General features: G+C 39.2%; 3 protein-coding genes across 3 annotated transcripts; 1 reads left to right on the plus strand and 2 right to left on the minus strand.

Annotated features, from left to right (window-relative positions):
* Positions 1 to 489: 489 nt before the first annotated feature.
* Positions 490 to 2,573, minus strand: Grl62a (Gustatory receptor-like 62a). The gene is made up of 2 exons (XM_017077623.3): positions 1,443 to 2,573; positions 490 to 1,390 (listed from the first exon to the last, which is right to left on the minus strand). Exons 1-2 carry the CDS (start codon positions 2,571 to 2,573, stop codon positions 1,175 to 1,177), a joined length of 1,347 nt encoding a protein of 448 aa, XP_016933112.2. The 3' UTR covers positions 490 to 1,174.
* Positions 2,574 to 2,685: 112 nt separating this feature from the next.
* Grl62b (Gustatory receptor-like 62b) lies at positions 2,686 to 4,094 on the minus strand. Its single transcript, XM_017078252.3, has 2 exons — positions 3,025 to 4,094; positions 2,686 to 2,967 (listed from the first exon to the last, which is right to left on the minus strand). The coding sequence occupies exons 1-2, from the start codon at positions 4,009 to 4,011 to the stop codon at positions 2,686 to 2,688; spliced, it is 1,269 nt and encodes a 422-aa protein (XP_016933741.2). The 5' UTR covers positions 4,012 to 4,094.
* Positions 4,095 to 7,896: 3,802 nt separating this feature from the next.
* Positions 7,897 to 9,590, plus strand: Grl62c (Gustatory receptor-like 62c). The gene is given in 2 exon segments (XM_017077621.4): positions 7,897 to 8,960; positions 9,015 to 9,590. Coding segments are annotated over 2 exon segments (1,317 nt in total). The 5' UTR covers positions 7,897 to 7,952; the 3' UTR covers positions 9,324 to 9,590.
* Positions 9,591 to 15,545: the final 5,955 nt, after the last annotated feature.

The raw sequence follows: 15,545 nt of genomic DNA on the forward strand, positions 1-15,545 counted from the left end.
TTTGGATTAAATTTTGCCATTCGTTTGAGAGGCCAAACTTTCGAACTGCATTGTCTGCAAAGATGGGTTATCCAGAAGTTTTTGGCATGTCTTAAGAAGTTTGTAGGATGAATCTTTTTTTGATGGTCTTTTGTGCAGCTGAGATATTAAAGTCGATTTCATTTTGAACTTAAAGAATTAAATAATAATAAAAGAATAATAAATGGTTAAGCTCGTTTCAGGTGGGATTAATACTCAATTAAAATTGATATTTAGATAAATTCAGCCTCATCAAAATATTATCTAAACTAATGTTTTTGTAACGAATAGCCTATTCAGTGGTTTGACATTGACAAATATTTGTTCTAAAAAACTATTTTACTACAGTTACTTTTACCATAAAAAATTTAAGGTTTTTAGAAAATAGTAAAAGGCATTTCCATCTCTTGTGAAGTGAATCCAAACTTGGCTTAATCCGGTCGACTCATTTCCTTTTTGGCTTCTCGAATTTTACCCTGATTGAATTTAAGTGACTGGCTGCCGGCGGCTGCATCGATAGCGCATATGTTGCCAGTTGCTCGCAACGTGTGGCAAGAAGTATATTGGAATCGATCGAAGTGACTCCACGACTCGGAGCCTCAAAAAAATGTATAAAAATCGTAAAGCCCGTGCAGTTGCCATTTGCATACCAAGTGGAGTGGGCAACAGAGTGCCAGGGAATTTACTCAGATTTATGTTAATTTATTGAATTTAATTTGATTTTCTTTCACTGCAACGATATGTTGTGTGTGTCCGGGGGTAAATCTCGACTTCGAATAAATTCAATCAAGTATGGCGCATAAATTACACCTTTTTGGCGCCATCCTGCAAAAGGGTGCGTATCCATAAGATACCATAGGGCAAGGCCATTGGAATAACAACAATACGGCGGCCATTTGTTGCTTTCCATTTTATGTTTATAATGGCAAAAGTTTTGAGGGTTGCCCTTTTATGTCTGTGAAATTTGAAGAGGCCCGAGGTCAGGTCATTAAAATGGCAGAAAGGTTGGCCTGGCTGCTTTGTATTCATTAAGTAATTGAGGGAAAGGTGGAAAGTGGACACAAAGCATCTGGGGCTCTTCTGCTGTCCCATAAATTATTTACTGACTAATTTAATTATTGTTTAATTTGTCATGATGATGAGTTGCGTGACTTTATTATGGTTTCTGTTTGAGGTATTCTTGCAGGTGACCGAGTTCCGTTTGCTGTACAAAGTAGACAATGCTGGCGGAAATAACCAGATTTAAAAGGAGCTTAAAGTGTCCTGCTATACTGTCCAAAATTATGTAGGTGGAGTTCCTCTTTCTGAAGTTGGTGGTCACAAAGCAAATGGAAACAGGTTGACGGTCGCAAAAAGAGATTCCTAAAAGAAACTTTGAATGCAAATACATTTATATAGAAAAAGAGTAAAAGCTATGCACCAACCAATAAATCCAGAATATCCAATTGTCTAAAGGTATGACCTTTCCAGGATTTTTCCACCAAAAATTCGTTCATTTCGCAACCATTTTCATCTGATTTATAGTTCCAGCTTTTTTCCATCATGTTTAAGTATTCGTCCTGCTGTTTATAAGCTGCTGCAAGAAGCAACATCCACAAAGCCAAATGCCAGGATAATATAAGCAAAGTTTTCAGCAGTGCATCCCCAAGATTTTTCACATATTCCTGGCCTTCCCAATCGGCTTCGTCTTCAAGATCCTCTTGGCTCTTTTGGCTTTGCACAAGTTCGTTGGAATCTAAACGTAAGAACTGCAAAAATTCAACTATCCGAAAAGCCACAACACATAAGTAGCATATGTATGACATTTTAAAATAGTGACCAGCAGAAATATTCATGTTTCTTTGTAGAGAAAAAATATATCGAAGCTGAAACTGATACAATTTAAGATTCCTTTGCAATCTTAACTTTTTTAGGGATTGAAGCCATCCAGCATTAATCAAATGATATAGTATATGCAGTTCCATTATTAGTACAAACATTAATCGGGGTAACCCCATTATATAATTAGAAACTTTAAATATTTCGGTGAGTGTTATAGTTCTGCGCTCGACAGTTATTTTTGGCCAGTTGAATAATAATATATTTACTCCAAATATAGCCAGTAAAATTATTTGAAGTATTCCATAGATGAAAACGAGACAGGAGCATTCCAGGATTAAATGTTTTCCCATTAGGAACCTTAGCTCTTTATAGGCAGATTGAGCGTCATCTATTATTTTCCACAGCTGATCTTTTCTGGTCAAAGACCAGATTAGCGTGAGAAAAATAAAGATGGTCGTTAGGTTCTCGTTCCATAGTTCGATTCGACTTCTTAAAGGTCTCCTTTCAATATTTAGGTAGTTTACCAGCTCACTTTCCTTCTCCCACTGATTACTTAAAAGCATATGGAAAAAGAATATCAAAGAAATTAAAATAGTAGGTAAAAATCTGCACAGGTTGGCTCTTTGTTGATATACTTTTTGAGATTCACTAAATCTCAGCTGAAGAAGCCCAAAGAAGTGCAGAGGAAATCGCAAAACTTTGACTATGTTAAAGATGAAACGAAGTCGTGGCATTTCGAAAAACAACTAAAAGTTCCCACGAGTTGGTATTCATACCGTTACTACTCTTCGCAACCATTAAGTAATTGATAATTAAGTTAATGTGGCCCATTTTGTTGTTTATTATTCACTCGAACTCATCATAGAAATAAAAGCGGTAGACTTGACTAATTGTCTCTGTCACATTGCCATTGAAGTCTTCCTGGGACTCATACTCATAGTCCTGCAAAGTTAAGTTTTTGTGGAAAAGTAAGCGAATAACAAGCATTAGCAGAAGTTCACGGATGTGGGTTTTCAGGCAGGTCCTCAGCATGGATAAAGAAATTCCAAACTTGGCATCCCCGAAACCAAAAGTTGTTAAACAAAAGGGAATTTTAGTTAGCAACAGAACTGGATAGTTGTTGGAGAACTGAAAAGTATTTAAAATGTAAAAAAATATATCGAAAAAATATAGCTATAAACTTACCATCATAGTAACCACATCCTGGTTGTACATCACATGTTTACGCTTTCTTATAAAGGTTACTCCAAAAGCTTTTGGCAAAGTTCTGTGCTGCAGGATTTTCCATGACTTCAAGACGAAATTGTGGGGATCATCTTTTAATTTTAGATAACTCTTTTGAAATTTACAATGTTGTTTATGCACGTTCAAGGCAATTATTAAAAACAAAGCCAACAAATGTAAATGTAGTGTTAGGGAAATCATTTGACCATTCAGTTTTTGGCCAGAGCTCTGAAGTATTATCAATATTTTAACGCCAGGCTGGATCATAAAACTTATAATGTGCAGGGCGAAATATCTGGAGACACTTCGGTGAACCCGCCAGATAATTCTTTGCTGTCTTAGTACTCCCCTTAGTATATACAATCTGTCGCTTCTCATGTCTTGACAGAGAAACACATTCAGGGATCTGTAGATACAACATAGCCAAATGAGATAGTTTCCAAAAAAAAGTAGCTCAAAGTGGTAATTAAATCCCACGCCGAAAATAAAGACACTCTGATAAACCGAATAGATTCTCAGTTGCCATAAAAGAAGTAACAAAATCATCACTATGACAAGTAAGGTGTAGATACATTCCCTATGGATTTTGACACAAAATCGACTGCCGAGAATCCTTTGCATTGATTTATGTACTCCAGCACATTCATTTAAAAGCTTTGCAAGATGTCTTCTCAGGATCAAAAAGTACACATAAAGTGGTACATATAGAAGAAAGACAAACTGATCGTAGATCCATCGATGACTGAAGCTCAGATAAAGCCAACTGGCCAGCAAATTAACCGCAGCCATTATATGCACATATAGTTGTTCGTCGCATATAAACTTTTTTAGTTTTTCCGAATAACCCACATTATAGAAACCTAAGTATAGGCCGATCCTTCCAGTCTGATACCATACACAAATCAGGTGGCACAGACAAAAACTATTGGCAGTTGCGTGTTTCTCCATTTCTGGTAATGAACTGTTCTATCAAAAAGTAATATCTGTAAGGGTAATAATACATGCATTACCTTTATGGACTGAAACCTCGTGAAAGGTCGTTCATACTACGTGATGACCTGATATATCTTGATAAGATATTATCGTAAATATAATTGCTACATTTATGGTACTTGCTGACCTTTCAACAGTTTATTATAAGAATTATTTTACTTTCGTATTTCTGAAATATTTAGTTGTATCTTTTGTAAAGCAATTACTTTAGAGTGCGCAACTGGTTTCCAACTTCATTATTGCCTTGAAAAAAACTTTTAAATATATTTATTTAAGGCTTTGTTCATAAATATGAAGAGCGTCAGCCACTATCAATTATTTTCCATTGTTAACATGCATACCTCTCGCTGCTTTTTTCCGCCCAAGAGAATTACTTGGCAAAAAATAACGACAATCATATTTTATGCTCTGTTTATTTGCGGAGTTGCACTCTGGACCGCTTTAACAGTTGACACTCGGATGCGGATGCGGATGTGGAAGTGGATGTGGCCATGGATATGGCTATGAAATGGGCAGGGCACTTAAAATGGCATAAAGCCATAAGGGGTCACCCCGTCGCCTTCCCCGTACCCCCAACCGATTCCGATTCACCTCTATATCTCTGTCTGGCCATCGCTATCGCTATAGCACCGGTGCTCATTCTCCCCCGGTTGGTTGGTCGGTGGCATCTTGGTCCAAGTTTTTTCCTGACTTTTTCATCGCCCGGCAAATGGTTTTACACGCGTGTAACTTCCCCCAGCCCGCATACATACATAGTGTATGAATGCAATGGTGATCTCCATTTCCATCTCCATCTCCATTCCACAGTGCAGCACAGCATGTGTGGCCGCATATAACAATGGGAAAAAGTGCATGTTTTTATTACAAATTGCAATTGTGAAAAATTTTATACATGGCCGCATCGTTGTCCTCTCGTCGCCGCATCGTGTCACATTCCGGGACCTTCGTCCTGTAACAGGCGTACTACGGAAAAAGGAGTGGCCAAACAGCAGGAACCTAGGGGTACACTCGGAAAATAGGGAAAAAGTAGGGCTTTCGGGTAAAATAATATATATATATAATATATAATATAATTTGTAAAACAGGAATATATAGAACTTCTAAAAATATATTTTTTTAAAGGATTAGTTAACTTAAGACTTAGCTATAAAACCATCATGATTGGTTGATTTACACACGTTTAAATTGGTCACCCCGATCTGCTCTTGATTTTATTTAGACATTTATTTCGAGTGTTTAAAAGGGTTCGAGCCTTGGTGTCGGTAGCTGTTACCGTGATAGTGTCGCCAAAAATAAACTGCCACATAAAACTCCTACCGCACATCCTGTCTGTGTCCTTGCCACTTGCCACTCGGGCTCCACTTTTTTTGCCTGCTGCGTGCGGCATGCATAGAGCAAATGAATTTATTTTTCGACTGCCATTTTTTCAATTTAAATGCTTTTTGCCTTTCGGCTAGTTGGAGAGTCTTTCCCACTTTTACTTCCTTTTTTTACTTTAACTTTTTATTGGGATTTTTCTTTTTGATTCGACGCTTTATCCAAGCGTTTTTTTCGTCGATTTCGCTGAGCTATAAATTTTTGCATATTTTCATTAGTTGTCAGAGATGCTTTTGATGATTTATGCATGTTTTTGATGCTCTTTCGTTCGCCCTCGTTCCACATGCCCTTTCTGCATTTTTTAGAGGGCGCACCCCAGCCCAGCCGGCGATAAAAAATAAAACAAACAAACTTATTAAAAATGTAGTTTGGTAAGGCAAAGTTTTTAAGCTAATGAAAATTGCTGCAGTTGCCGGAATGTTGAGTGTGGACAGCTGCGCACTAAAAAATCCTGTGGATTCTGGATAAAAGAGTAGAGTGGAGGCATTGCGGCAACTTTGGCGGTAAAAACTGTGGCAGACTTTTGTCCAATTAGGCTATGGAGAGGCTTAGAAAATTAGACAAGCTGAAAAGTTTAGAGGAAACTACCTTCATAAATAGATAAATTTTAGACTAACGGTAATGATGTTAATAGGTTTAAATAGAACAAGTTTAGAAATAAGTGTCATTCTACAAGATTGCTAAAGCTTTGCCAGCCTGTTTCCCAAAAAATACTCAAAAGCAAAAAAACGCTCTTCAGTCCCATATCAGCTTAAATATCTCCCTGAAAGCCCGAATAAGTCCCCACCCTTTTTTCCCAAATGAAGTCTTATTTAACGGCCGTCGTAAATTCGCACATAATGAAGTGGTCGACGGATATCTGGCATCTACTTCGGTTAGGTGTGATGTGGCCCAGACGGGAGCTGCTAACGCTGATTGTGATGTTTTCCAACGCCTACATTCCTGCAGCTTTTCCTCCGCCGACTGACGTCTCTAATGATTGTTTGACAAACATGCCCGGCTAACTGTCTGCCTTTCTTCCTGCCTTCCTGTCGTTCCTCCATCTTTTCAGTTCCTGCAAAACCCGACATCGGCCGGTCGAAGCTCTTTATTGAATTCCAACGTGGCGCCCGAGCAGGTCCTGGGTCCTTGCGACCAGCAACTGGGTCCTTGGGTATCCTGGTCCTTGGGTATCCGTGCCTCGGCCGACATGTACAGGATTTTAAAAATGCCACATAAAAGCGCTGAACGCTACGACACGAATTCAAAATTGAAATGACAAAGTAAACGGCGAGTGGAGAAAGCTGAGTAGGAAAGTAGGTACACCTTTAAAAAAACAAGGTTAAATGAATTAGAAAGTACACCAGCGGACCTTTTACTATCTAAAGTTTCCATCAATATTGCAAAATATTATTATTCAAGGCCGCATAAACCACTCACAATCTTTTGAAGAGGTGTGCAATAAAATAAAATCTGTATAAAAAATATATTGTTTCATACTTTTAGGAGCCTTTTGAAGAGATTTTAAATTCTTGCTGAAATGCTTTTAAATTTTAAATTTTTAGTAAATGGGTACTGTTAACATTGATGGGTTTAAATTATTTATGGTCGCAGGAACCTTTTTTATTTATGTGTAGCTTGGTTAGCAGCGTAGAAAAGTCGCCTAAGGAAGGAGCCGCTTGAGTTTGACAGTTTTGGGTTATGCTGCGATGAACATGCCCGATATGCTGCCATGCAAATCTCCTTCGCAAGTGGCAAGTGGAAAGTCGAAACTCGAAAAGGGGAAGTGAGTAAGCAGCGATTGAGACCTGAACAAATTAATCGCCATTCGGTGCTGGACTGAAAGTCAGGTTTTGACCGAGTTTACACACTCTGCGCTTTATTTTCTTTTTTTCTTTGTCGCTTTTTGGGAAGGTGGGCTTCTGCGGCGAATTCCCAGCTCGCAAATAAATTAGTTTGCTACGTGAGCGACGCAAATCTGAAGTGGGTCTGACAGCAGCGGTACGACGGTTCGGGTAAATTTTTAAATATTTAAGCGTGTGCAACTTATCGATTTGGGGACCGACTACAGAGTCCGCTAATTGAAGTGGTTTCACTGTGTGGCGATGCCATCAATTATCCGCAGCTCCAGAATGCTTTTTCCCGCTAAAAGCATTTGCGCAGGGTTTCAAGTGCAGAGATACACTTCAAAAACCAACTAACTTCAACAACTAAAACTAACTATGATGAGGAAACTGTGATTAGTTAGTGTACAAATTGTAGTGGAACTATTCACTGAAATACTGAAGTACTAGTATTAAAGCGCATTTTAGCTTAATGAAATAGATAAAAAAGAGTATTTTTATTTAAATAAGCTAAACCCCCGGTAATTCTAAAGTTGATTAAATTAAACACTTTTACACAACCTTTACTCCTGCTACAAAATTATAATATTTTATCGCTGTGCAACTCTATTCCACATTAGAGCTAAGTACTCACCAAATTGTTATTGCCCCCAGTCGCATTTTTGCTCCTTTGACTGCACAGGACTACTCGTCCTGATGTCGATGTCGTTAGTCCAATTAGTTGAAAACATGCCGCTGTCAGCGCCGCTGCACAAACTGCTCTGCATGTGCCACATTGTCAGCTTCTTCGATTACCAGAAGAAAGTGTGCCACCTGCTGTGCCTGCACAATCTGCGTTACAATGGGGACACCCAGAAGTTCGGCTTTGGACATCAGGTGTTCATCTACTTTGTCTACTTCTGGAGCCTCATGTGTCTTCTCTTGTACTTTCTCTTCCTCGATGGCTTTGTCATCGATCGAGGCAGTCTCTACATCTACATATTGCCCTGCCTGTACCATATACACCTGAAGAAACCCTTGCTTCGGACTTTGAATGAGATGGCTAAGGTTCACAGGGAGCTGCATTCCACAATGGGAACTTTGTTTTGTGTGTCCGTAAAGAGGGGCTTTTGCTGTTCCCTACTGGTTTGCATTGAACTTTTATTCGTTATCTACTGGCAAATGGAGTCCTTGAAAAATGATATCCAACGTTGGACTTTATTTACCTGTCTGCTGGGTTGGCATCTGCAGCTTCTGCTCCTTGTAAACAGCTACATTTGGCTACACTCCATCTACGTGGTTGTTAATCAGGTATTGAAGGCGGAGCTCATGAATAAACAGCGCTGGAAAATGCTCAAGATTGTACTGAAAAAACACAGTTGTTTGGGAAAGATTCAAAGAGATATATCCCACTATTTCAGTGTTTATATATCATCTGTGATCTTGCTCATATCAATCATTTTCTACAGATCAGTAATCTTTGAAGCCGGCTTCGACTGGGATCAAAATCGATTGGTGTTGCTGAGATTGGAGAGTTGGCAGATCAGATATCTCTCAAATATAGTCCTGCTTATTGGCACTCTATTGATGGTTGTTTGGGACTATAAGTCGCAAAGGGACAAGTTCCTGAGGGGTCTTTGGCAGTCCCAGGAAATTTTTTAGGGAACATGGGATAGCAGAAATACAAAACGCTGCAAGCAGACCCAAGACATGATGGATATGATGGTAATATAACTTCATAGGGTTCTGTTTATTTTTTAAATCCCCATAAACTCACAGATACTAACTGGAAATACACCTAGAAATATGGTCTGTACAAAACTGATTCTTTGGGAACTTAGGATCAAAGAAGACACCGTATTTACCCTGGAGACCGCTTTCTTCACGAACTACTTTTCACTGCTGATGATCACAGTGTTTCTTATACCCATTGTGGCTATATTGAATGGATTTGAAATTAGCTTTGAGGAAAAGCTCCTAAATTACACATACTTCGAGACATATTCAGAGGCTTCGGAGGCTATGAGCTTAACTATCGAGAACTTAACGTTGGATACCTATATTTTGAGCCATGCACTGGGCGGATAAAATCAACAGAGGCCAATCTTTCGAGAAATAATTATGCAAAGCACGTCCGCTGTGTAGATTACACAACCGAAATAAAAAAGAGCTGAAAGCAAAACCAATAAATCAAAGGAAAAAGGATGCTAACCCATTCATTACACCGCAAACACTCAGCGGGCCTCAGCCTCAGCCACTTAAACAAACCCCTTTTCTGTGAATACACACAAAATGTCAAACTGGAAATCTATTAAATTTCTCGAGGGGCTGGAGTTGTTCGAACCTTAATTAGCTCATAGCTGTGCAACGTGGCGTATGATTAACGCGCGAGTAATGAACGTCATTGCTACACGGTTAAAACCAATTCGTATAAAAAAGTTATTTATAAACATAATATTAAATTTTGTTATATATTGTTCTCTGTATTTAAATTTGGCTTACATATGTATTTAAGCATAATTTAGTTTTCTTTCAAAAATTTATCGAAAATATTGATGATTATGATTCTAACAATAATTTCGATTATTCTTAATGAAAAAATCTTTCTCTACTAAAGCATCGGAACCTCTTAGTTAACCGTGTCTTTACCAACCACATCGGAAATGTATGGTATTTAAAAATTTCCAAATTCTTTTAATCGATATACAAAATTTCGATTATTCAATTATTTATTCCCTGTGTGCAGTTATAGCTGTTCCTCACTGCCTCTGACATCGTTCGGCTGTGAATGATTGAATTAAAGTCCATTCGGTGGACCTGGCCTAATCAATGGAATTATGGCCCGGCCACGCCCACTTCAGTTCAGTGCACAGGCGGAAACTATTTCCGTGATTTCTAATTTTCGAACCGTCGAGTCCCGCGGGGTCAGTTGACTGGAAAATCTTTCGATTAACTGCATTCGGTTCGCGGAGCCCTGCAACATTAATGAGGCACGCCCACCGCCCATTAGCAGCCTTATTGTCGCCACGCCCCCACCCACACCCACACACACTAGTGCGATGGAAGCCCACACACACCCAACCAATTTTCGGGGCTTAATTGATATGCATGTGAGTGGGTGGGTTGGTAAATGCAATTTCCTTGTCCTGCTCCTGCTTCCAACTACTGCTGCATTCTCTAATGAGTTCGAAATAATTCCATGTTATGGCCCAGCTATCTGTCCATCTATATACACCCCATTAAAGTCCCCCGAAATCATTTGATATGCGGCCCAATAAATTGTGTAGTTGTGCAAAAATAAAAAAAATACCACTAAAAGTAGTAGGGGACAACAAAAATGGTTAGGATAGCAGCAGAAAAGCAGAGCTTACGTATTGCAATTTGTGCAAAATGCAAATTTCCCCACTGATGACAGCCGCAATTTTGTGCTCCATTGTTGTTAGTGGCACTCGGGTTGTTGCTATTGTTGTTCTAGTTGTTGTTCTAGTTGTTGCTGTTGTTGTCAGTGTTGTTGTTTGCAAACGTCCCATTGTTAAGGACATGAGTGTGGACTTGTGTATATGTGTTGGTCTGAATGTTTGGATGGACACATGTCCACAGGCGAGGATAACTGAATAGGAACAGATTAGTATTAAGTAAATACAAAATTTTGTATCACTGAAATTAAAAAGAGATGAAGTCTGGAATGATCCTAAAGAATTGTCTCCTCTACCTCTTTGAATTTGTGGTTGAGTTCTCTAATATTCAACATTAAAATGTTTCTTGTAAACGAGAGTACAATTTTTAGACCATTTTCATGTTCGATTTTTCAGTATATCAATGTTTTTAGAATGAGAACCCAAAACCGCACTTCTAAATTCCATAACTTCAGTTATTGGAGCCCGATTTGGACGCGGGATACCTCTTTGAATTTGTGGTTGAATTCTGTAATATTCTACATTAAAATGTATCCTTAAAACGAGGGTCAACATTTTGACACATTTTCATGTTCGATATTTCCGTATTTCCATGGGTTCCAGAATGGGAACCAAAAACTGAACTTCTAGACTCTATAACTCCAGTTATTGAATCCCGATTTAGACGTGGGATACCTCTATGAATTCGTGGTTCAATTCTCTAATATTCTACATTAAAATGTATCTTTAAAACGAGGGTCAAGATTTTGACCCATTTTCATGTTCGATATTTCCGTATTTCCATGGGAACCAAAAACTGCACTTCTAGACTCTATAACTCGAGTTATTGAATCCCGATTTAGACGTGGAATACCTCTATGAATTTGTGGTTAAATTCTGTAATATTCTACATTAAAATGTATCCTTAAAACGAGGGTCAAAATTTTGACCCATTTTCATGTTCGATATTTCCGTATTTCCATGGGTTCCAGAATGGGAACCAAAAACTGCACTTCTAGACTCTATAACTCGAGTTATTGAATCCCGATTTAGACGTGGGATACCTCTATGAATTCGTGGTTCAATTCTCTAATATTCTACATTAAAATGTATCTTTAAAACGAGGGTCAAGATTTTGACCCATTTTCATGTTCGATATTTCCGTATTTCCATGGGTTCCAGAATGGGAACCAAAAACTGCACTTCTAGACTCTATAACTCGAGTTATTGAATCCCGATTTAGACGTGGGATACCTCTATGAATTCGTGGTTCAATTCTCTAATATTCTACATTAAAATGTATCTTTAAAACGAGGGTCAAGATTTTGACCCATTTTCATGTTCGATATTTCCGTATTTCCATGGGTTCCAGAATGGGAACCAAAAACTGCACTTCTAGACTCTATAACTCGAGTTATTGAATCCCGATTTAGACGTGGGATACCTCTATGAATTTGTGGTTAAATTCTGTAATATTGTACATTAAAATGTATCCTTAAAACGAGGGTCGAAATTTTGACCCATTTTCATGTTCGATTTTTCCGTATTTTGAATGGATTTCAGTATGGGAACCCAAAACGGCACTTCTGGATACCATAACTTTAGTTATTGGATACCGATTTAGACATGGGATACCTCTATGAGTTTGTGGTTGAATTCTCTAACATCCTACATTTAAATATTCCTTTTAAAAGAGGGTCAACATTTTGGACGATTTTCATGTTTGATTTTTCCGTAATTCCAATAGCTTCCAGAGTGGGAATCCAAAACTTTACTTGTAGATTCCATAACTTGGGTTATTAGCCCGATTTTGAAGTGGGACACCTCTATGCATTTGTGTTCGAACTCTCAAATAATGTTTTTGGCCTAAGGACCTATTTTCATGGTCTTAACCTTGATTGTGCCTGCATGTCAGACAGCGTCGGGCACATACCAATAAACACAGAAGCCAGCAGGCCGGGCCAAAAGCCAGAGCCGGTCTGAATTCCTGACTAGCAAATGTCTGGCCGTCGGATCGGCCATTGGCCAATGGCCACCGGACAGGACAACAATGGCTGACCAGCGTCAGCATCGGGGCTACTCCCCAGATCCTTGCCAGTCCCTCCCAGCCTTTGATTAACAATGATGGGCATTATTTTTGCAAATAAATTCTGATGACCAGATGAGCAGATGGGCCGGAGAGGAGGTCAAGGCAAAGGAGTGCTCTACTGTTTGTCCAATCGCTGACATTTTTCCATGCTCAAGTTGCACTCTATTGATTTATGGCAGTCGGCCAGCGTCAATCATTGGGCCATGTATGTTCTGGCCTGGCTCAGCCTCATGGTTGGTCATAATTGCACATTTGCTAAGAGCAGCAAGGACACTCGGCGGAAGCTTTTAAGCAAACAGGATGTGCTGTGTGCTTGTGCAACAGCTTTTGGGAACAATACTTACAAGTCCGAGAAGTTGAAGGCAAAACAATGCATTTGTTATGCAAAGCCTTTGATGTTGTCCTTGGACCGAAAGTGCTGAATGCAGGAAGGGCCTCCTCTGGATGCAGATGCAGATGCAGATGACAAAATGATTTTGCAGTAAGCGGGCAAAACACTTTTGCCTTTTTATCGGAAAATGCTCTTAAACTTTAGAGTCCAGTTCTTGAGTATTTTGAAGACCACCCAAATTGGGTCAACAGCGAACTTAGCCGGCCACAGAAAGTTCTCGAGGACGAAAGAAAATATATAAAGAAATCACAAAACAAAATAATTAAGGTTCTTCAAATTTATTGACGTTTTTTTGTGAGCGGGTGGTGGACCAAGTTTATTTTTTGCCGCAAATTTCAGAGATAATAATTAGGGCAGGCCGCAAAAAGCCAGAAAAAAGGAGGAAAGAACAAAGGCCAGGAAGTGGGGGCACAACAAAAAAGGACGCTTAATAAATATAAAAAAGCCAGCTAGGATAGCTAAGGAAATGAGGGAGCGGGAGTTAATACCCTGCTAAATTCCTACATAAACGAATGTCGGGCGCACTTAGCAGGCAATTGCGAGATAATTTAATTATGCGCCACTCCTGGCGGCAGCAGAAGCTCCAGGATAACAGGATAATGATAGCGAAATAAGCAAACCAAAAGGGCTTACACCACATTCAGGCTATAAAATGGTAGAAGGAGGAGAGCTCTAGATAAATGAGAAATGAGAAATGAAAAATGGCCAGAAGGTGAGTGTGTGTGCGTTACAGACCGATAACAATAATATCGGCGGTGTGGCTTATACAAATTGCTATCCAACCAACCAGCCAGCCAACCAGCCAACCGACTTAATTGCCAACCGGAAACGGACAAAACTTGTCGCCGGATTCGTTATATTCTATATGTGTTTGCCAGCGGACAGGTAACAGCTGGCAATGTCAGTGAAAACCCATCCTGCGAGGGCATTAAGCATAATTAGCGCGAAAATAATTTATTCAAGAATTGGAAAAGGTCAATTGTGGGTAACTCCACTAATTGCCGTTCTCTTGTTTTACACATTTTCAATTTGACATTCGGTTTCGTTTCCATCATGGATTATGCAAAGTTTCAAGCGGGTGTCACATGTGCATCCGTTTGGAATGATGTTTTGCGGTAGAGCTGATTTGGCGGAGGTTAAACTATTTGACTTTCGGATAAAATTGTTTGCCTGCCTGAGGGATAAAGTCCTGACATCGCTTTTTGTAATTTATGGAAGGTAAATTGTTTAATATATTAAAATATTTACTATTTTAATCACCTATTTACCAGCATTTATTGGATGCCTTTTAAACGGAAAGTAAAGTTATGTATGATACTATTAAATGTTACTAAACTGCATTCTTAACCGGGCTACTTGTGATATCTTTAATCTTTAGTTTATTTTGGTAATTTAAACCTTTTAATATTTTAATGAACTTGGCAAGTTTCACAAAATGTTCATCACAACTTTCTTAAACTTTTAATCAAACAATTTTTTGGTTGCCTTCCCAGAAGTAAGAGCTCTTACTACCTGCAGTACTCATTTAAAAAATAGGTCTGCCATTTAAGAGGTTTACTGAAATTCAGCATTTTCGACACGTCTGCTGAAAACTTTCTTTTTCCCTTGGGCCAAAAGGATCCATATTCCCGCTGGAACCAAAGGCAATGGGCGATTTGGCTTTAACATTACGGTTAAGCATGCATGTCAAGCACATTGCCACACTGAAAAGTTTGTTGCCCCAGCTGCAGTTGCAGTTGTGGTGTTGCTGCACTGGCGAACTGCAGTTGCAGTGGCAAGTTGCAACTTGCTACTTGCTACTTGCATCTACCAGTGTGTCGGTGGTGGTGTCCCCCCAGGCAAACGCCTTGGTGCCCCCGTTTCAGTTCCTTGTGCAATAATTAAGTGAGTGCCAAGTAGAGTGAAGCGTGAAGCGTCGCCGCCGCTCTCATTTTCCCATTTACCGCCATCCCAACCGCCCAGGCCCTCCTGCAAATTCATGCGTAAACAAAACAAGCAAAAATGGTGGTCTTCAGGGTTACGATCTCGGGATACCCAATATTTAAGGGTTTAGTAAGGTGCAGTTTGCAAGAAAAAGAGTAGTTAAAGATATGATTCCATTGAGGTTGCCACAAAACTCATTACTGCTTCGAAATCATTTATAAAGGTGCTTAAAAGTATGCAGCCAAACTTTTTGAGTACCAAACTTCAACGATATTTTTATTGCTTAATTTTAGGTGTATAAATAAAAGATTTTTAGGCCCCAAAGATATTTAGATATCATTACAACAGTATGAACCAATATATGGGTAAGTGCTTTTCTTAGACGTCGTATATCCCGTTTTCTGAAATACCCATTACTTTGTAAAATGAGCTGGAGACTCTGGAAAAGAAGGGAGAACTGCGACGGGATGTGTGTGTGTGTTATTTTGGCTACCCTCGCGGGCACCGAACGC

The sequence above is a fragment of the Drosophila suzukii genome, chromosome 3 (genome assembly GCF_043229965.1).
Source record: "Drosophila suzukii chromosome 3, CBGP_Dsuzu_IsoJpt1.0, whole genome shotgun sequence".
NCBI classification, from domain to species: Eukaryota; Metazoa; Arthropoda; class Insecta; order Diptera; family Drosophilidae; genus Drosophila; species Drosophila suzukii.

Bases quoted from the DNA above. Each gene is read 5' to 3' on its own strand.
- Grl62a (XM_017077623.3), bottom strand. From the start codon at position 2,573: ATGCCACGACTTCGTTTCATCTTTAACATAGTCAAAGTTTTGCGATTT. The intron at 1,391-1,442 runs GTTGGTGCATAG...TTGCATTCAAAG, and splicing joins TGGATATTCTGGATTTATTG to TTTCTTTTAGGAATCTCTTT.
- Grl62b (XM_017078252.3), bottom strand. From the start codon at position 4,011: ATGGAGAAACACGCAACTGCCAATAGTTTTTGTCTGTGCCACCTGATT. The intron at 2,968-3,024 runs GTAAGTTTATAG...AATACTTTTCAG, and splicing joins AGGATGTGGTTACTATGATG to TTCTCCAACAACTATCCAGT.